The sequence below is a fragment of the Chrysochloris asiatica genome, unplaced genomic scaffold (genome assembly GCF_000296735.1).
Source record: "Chrysochloris asiatica unplaced genomic scaffold, ChrAsi1.0 scaffold00003, whole genome shotgun sequence".
NCBI lineage: Eukaryota > Metazoa > Chordata > Mammalia > Afrosoricida > Chrysochloridae > Chrysochloris > Chrysochloris asiatica.
The window spans coordinates 44,744,184-44,749,816 of record NW_006408521.1 but is presented as its reverse complement, the minus strand read 5'-3'; the positions used below and the strand labels follow the sequence as shown (position 1 = coordinate 44,749,816).

At 40.7% G+C, this 5,633-nt stretch overlaps 1 protein-coding gene across 1 annotated transcript in view; it reads right to left on the bottom strand.

Annotated features, from left to right (window-relative positions):
• ATRNL1 (attractin-like 1) overlaps nt 1-5,633 on the bottom strand; it is an 827,041-nt gene that overhangs the window by 638,173 nt on the left and 183,235 nt on the right. Inside the window, exon 18 of the mRNA XM_006831380.1 lies at nt 4,615-4,833. Coding sequence (XP_006831443.1) covers nt 4,615-4,833 — 219 coding nt within the window. The remainder of the gene's footprint in view (nt 1-4,614; nt 4,834-5,633) is intronic.

Genomic DNA, 5,633 nt, shown 5'->3' with positions numbered 1-5,633 from the left:
ATTTGTTTTAGAGTTTAGAATATATAGATATAAAGTATAAAAGGCTACCTTCAAATGATAGTATGTTGTGGTTGCTGAATACCACTGAGTTTGTTCCAACTCAAAGGACCCCTTGTAGTGTTTCCAGAAAGTGGCTGGTGGGTTTGAACTGCCTACCTTTTAGTTAGAAGTCCAATGCTTATCCTACAGCACACAGGAGGACTCCAAATGATAGTGTACCACTTCACATGTTGTTGTTGTTAAGTGTCACTGAGTCAGTTACGACTCATAGCGACCCTGTATAGGAATTCCAAGGATTTAAATCTTCATAGGAGCAGAAATCGTCATCTGTCTCGCTCTGAGCGACTGGCAGACTCGAAACGTGGACCTTGTGGTTTGCAGTTCAGTGCTTATCATATAGAACCACAGTGCTATCCCTTTACGTGCAGTATGGGAAACTTATAGCACTGTACTTTCATTTCTCTCCCTTTTGAGCTATTGAGTTCTACCGTTTACTTCTCCCTATGCATTAAACCCCACAATACTGTCATATTTACTTTTAATAGTTTTCTTTTTAGATATTTCAATAATAAGTAAAACGTCTCTACCCACATTTTTATTTTCATGACTCTTCATTCCTTTGTACAGCTCAAGATTTATGTCTAAAATAATTTCCTTCAGCTTAAAAGACCTCCTTCATTATGTCTTTATGCAAGTCCACTGGTGATAAAGTCTTAGTTTTTTGAAGTCTGAAAAAGTCTTTTTTTGCCTCCTTTATTGAATGATATTATCACTAAGTAAAGAATTCAGAGTTAACCTTTTTTCTTTTGATATTTTAAAGATGCTGCCCCACTATATTCTGGTTTTCATTTTTATTGATGAGAAATTTGATATCAGGCATCTTTTCCTCTGTATGCAATGCCTCTTTCTCCCTGCCAGCTGCTGAAGTTATCATTTTATCACTAATTTTAAGCAATTTGATTATCATGCGGCTTGTTGGGAATTATTTTCATGTTTCTTGTGCTGGGACTCACTGACATTCTTGGATCTCCTAGTTTTTAGGTTTCACCAAATTTGGAAAATGTTTGACCATTATTCCTTTCACGTTTTCTGAAAACTCTGTCTCTTCTCTTTCTTAAAGTATCCAGCTACAAGAATACACAGCACATTCTGTTCAGTGTGTTTCTGTCATTCTCCTGTTTATACTTCATTTTATGGGCTTCCTCGTCTTTGTCTTTGAGTAACCCAATCTTTATTGTTGCATTGTCGAGTCTGATAGTAAGTTCAGTCGTTTTATTTTTCATTTCACACTTGGCATTTTTTCAGATCTGTAAGTTCTACTTGGGTCTCTTTTATATTTGAATACTGATCCATTCAACATTCAATATTTCACCTTGTTTCTTAAACAGATAAGATAGAGTTATAACAACCATTTCAATATCTTTTCTCTACTAATTCTCATGTCTGAATTGATATCAATGGGTTCGTTTTCTTTTTAATTATGGGCGTTATTTTCCCGCTTCTTGGCATAGCTGCTAATTTCTGATAAGATGCCAGACATTATAAATTTTTCATGTTACCTTGTTGGAAGCTGGGTATTTTTGTATTTCTATAAATATTTTTCAGCCCTGGCATGGCACTATAAGATAAGCACTGAACTGCTCACCACAAGGTCATTGGTTCAAACACACGAGATGCTCCTCAGAAACGCTACACAGGATTGCTAAGAGTCTGAACCAACTTGACAGCACTTAGAAACAACATAGGTATCGCTCAGTTTTGTTCTAGGACATGGTTGAGTTCATTGGAAATAGTTGATCATCTGGTCAGCTTTGAAGTTTTGTTTCACAGGATTAAGTCTGTGTAGGACTTAGTCTGGGGCTAATTTTATCACACAAATGAAACAAAACCCTTTGGGGTATTTTAACAATGAATAATGAAATTTTCCACTGTGTAGGTGAGGACATGGTAATGTTCACAGCCTTACTACATGCTATTTTGAGTCAGGAGTGAGCCCTGGTGGCGCTGTCAGGTAAGCACTAGACTGCTAACCATAATGTTGGCAGTTCAAGCCTACCAACCTCTCTTGGAAACCCTATACAAGCTCACTATGAGTCAGAACTGACTTGATGGCACTTTAACAACAACATGGATCTATAGGATAAGCACTGAAGCGCTAACCACAAGGTCAGTGTTTAACTCTTAGGATGAAAGATGAAGCTTTTTGCTCCCATAAAGATTTACAGCCTTGGAAACACTAAACCGGGTCGCTGTGAGTTGGAACTAACTCCACGGCACATTAACAACAACATGTGCTATTTGGCAATTGCTCCTTTGAATATGTTCAAGTAGTTCATACTGAAGATTCAGGTTATTTCCTATAATCACGCTATTATCAGTTCTTAGCTGAACTCTTGGTGGGGAGCCTTTTGTAGTTCTCTCTCCATAGCTCTCACATCTCTGGTACTCTGAGAAATCTAATCTCCTTGATATAACCCAGACTCCCAGGCCCATCTCCACAACTCAGTGTGACCACCAATCTCTACCTCTGGTCCCCACCCGTTCTTTGCCATGAAAACTTACTTCAGGCATTAATCTGGGACCGTGGTAGGGCTCACCTCTTGCGTTTCCAGTCTCTGAGGGACAATTGTCCTTCATTGACTGGTATCCAATATCGTGAAAACTGTTCATTTATCTTGTCCTATTTTCTCATTTGTTTTAGGTAGGAAGGTAAATTAAGTCACTGTCAGCATGACCAATCCAAGTCCTGGTGTGGCACCGTGGGCTAAAGGGCTGGACTGCAAGGTTGTCTGAACTGCAAGGTCATTGGTTCAAACTTCCCAGCTGTGCCTCAGAAACCCTACACTGAGCCGCTATTAGTCGGAAGTGACTGGAAGGCACTTAACAACAACAACATCATCCCGTTTGGGAGTCCTGGTGTGGCATTGTAGGATAAGCATTGGATGGAAAGGTCTGTTTGAACTGACCAGCTGCTCCTCGGAAACCCTAAACAGGGTCACTATGAGTTGGAACTGACTTGATGGCACTTAACCACAACAAGGAACTCCATTTTAGCACTCAAAGTCCTGCATCTGGAGAATCTATCACTCTTGAACACAACATAGCAGTTTGTCCCTCTAATGACCACCTCTGCTGGGTGATCAAGGACACTTTTTTCTCTTGAGATATACCTAAAATATAATTTACCATTTAAAACAAATGAATAGAAGTGTGCTGTGGGTTTTATAGCATATTTTATCTATCTGTCTGTCTATACATATCTGTGTCGGACTCCAGGTGTGGCGCTATGGGATCAGCACTAGACTGTGAACCACATGACTGGCAGTTCAAACCCACCAGCTACTCCTCAGAAGCCCTGTACAGGGTTGCTATAAATCAGATTCGACTCGACAGCACTTAACGATAACAACATATATCTACGTTGCTGTTGTTAAGTACCATGGAGTCGGTTCTGACTCATAGCGACCCTGCATAGGGTTTCCAAAGCCGGAAATCTTTACAGGAGCAGAAAGCCTCATCTTTCTCCTGAAGAACAGCTGGTAGTTTCGAACTGTCGACCTTGAGGTTAGCAGCCTGATTCGTAACCACTACGCTACCAGTGCTCCTTATAGCTAATTTTATTAATTTTAATGAAATAAAATGACTAGTTTCATTTAACTGTTTTGTCTCTAATGCCTGAGTCACTCCCTGACGCATAGTTGTTGTTAAGTGCAGTTGAATCGGCTCCAATCCACAGTGACCCTATATAGGGTTTCCGAGGAGCAGTTGTAGAGCTTGAACCACTGACCTTATAATTCAAACTGGCCTTGCCATACAGCACATTAACCTACGGTGCCACACCAGAACTCCACTGACTCATAGTTGTTGCTGTTGTTATGTGCCATGAAGTCAGTTCCGACTCATAGTGACCCTGCAAAGGGTTTCCGAAGTTGTAAATCTTTACGGGAGCAGAAAGCCTCATCTTTCTCCCGTGGAACAGCTGGTAGTTTCAAACTGCTGACGCTGAGGTTCACAGCCGAATTCACAACCGCTAAGCTACCAGAGCTCCTCTGGCTTGTAGTAGCTACTCAGAAACACGTATTGCATGAATTAATTTTTCAAGAAAGTTCATTTTGACTCCGTATGAGAATAGATCCCTTTACAGCTTCTGAAAAACTGAATGACCCTTAACAGTGACAGACAGTGATGCCAATGCCTGCTTTCAATAGGAGGCAGAAAGCTCCACCACAGATGGTACACAGACCATGTCCACACTTAGGATGGGCATCAAGGTACACTGGATGCTCTTGGAGCTCTTCGAATCCAATATGTTATAATACGATGAGGAGTAAAAAGTTACTGCAGTAGACGATTTTTCCTCTGAATAGCTCATCTGAAACCGTATTCAATCATTATATGCCTTGTACCTAGCTAGTCTGTTTAATGATTGTAAACAGAATACCACCTATACAACACAGATGGAAACAGTGGAAGCAAAAATCATTTTTTATATTTGAGCCCCATTTTCATTCTTTTTTATTTAATTTTTTAATTTATTATTATAACAAAAGAAAAATGCTTCTTGGTTCATACAAGCAGACACTAAAATTGCTTCCAGGATATCTGTATTATTACCTGGGCACTGGATAAAGGACCACTCGTAGTACTTCTCTTTGGGACAAAGACTGGTGTCAAGAACCATCTCACTGCCATGCATTCCCACAAGCTTCATGGGTCCCCGGGAAGACCCTTCAGTGCAGTGCCCTCTTCCCGTATTACTAGGGTCACTGCACCAGCCACATCCTGGCTGTTCCAGACACTGGCCGCAGGTCCGAAATCCAGAACAATTTTGAGCTGTGTGAGAGGAACATTAAAAAATATGTTTTATAACTTTATATTCAAACGAAAAATACATAGGGAAAATATGTAGGAAAATACCTACATAGTTCAATTAAACACATCTGCAATAATACCTAAGAGACAACAACTGCATAAAGATAAGAAAATACATTTGAAACCAAGAGGAGATAAGCAGACTGACTTGGGATGTAGGGAAAGCTACAACAAGCGTGCCATGGAAAATATCAAGTCAACATTTAAAGATCTGAATATTCTCAAGGCTCAACATTCAGACATGCAAGACAGACCTATAAGGTAAACATCAGGGAGGCATACACTCTTTAGAACAACCATTAGAGATCAAAAGGGTAGTATTGTCCCAGAAGACAGGAAGAATTAGGAAAGAAGGAAAGAGTTTCTAAGGAGCAACGCGTGGGTTTGAACCTCCGATCTTGTGGTTAGCAATTGTTGTGGTGGTTGTTGTTATGTGCCGTCGAGTCGGTTCGACCCATAGGGATCCTGTTTAGGGTTTCTGAAGAGCCGCTACGACTCTGCTTATAATTGTTGTTGACATTGTTGTTGTCAGGTGCCATCGAGTCGGAACTGACTCATAGCGACTCCATGCACAGCAGAACGAAACAATGTCCGATCCTGGGCCAACCTCACCACCACTGCCACACTTCAGTCCATCAATGATGCCACCTGGCCAATCCATCTCATTAGGGGTCTTCCTCTTTTTCTCTGACCCTCCACCTTACCCAGCATGCCATCCTTCTCCAGCGACTGTTCCCTCCTGACAATATGTCCAAAGTATG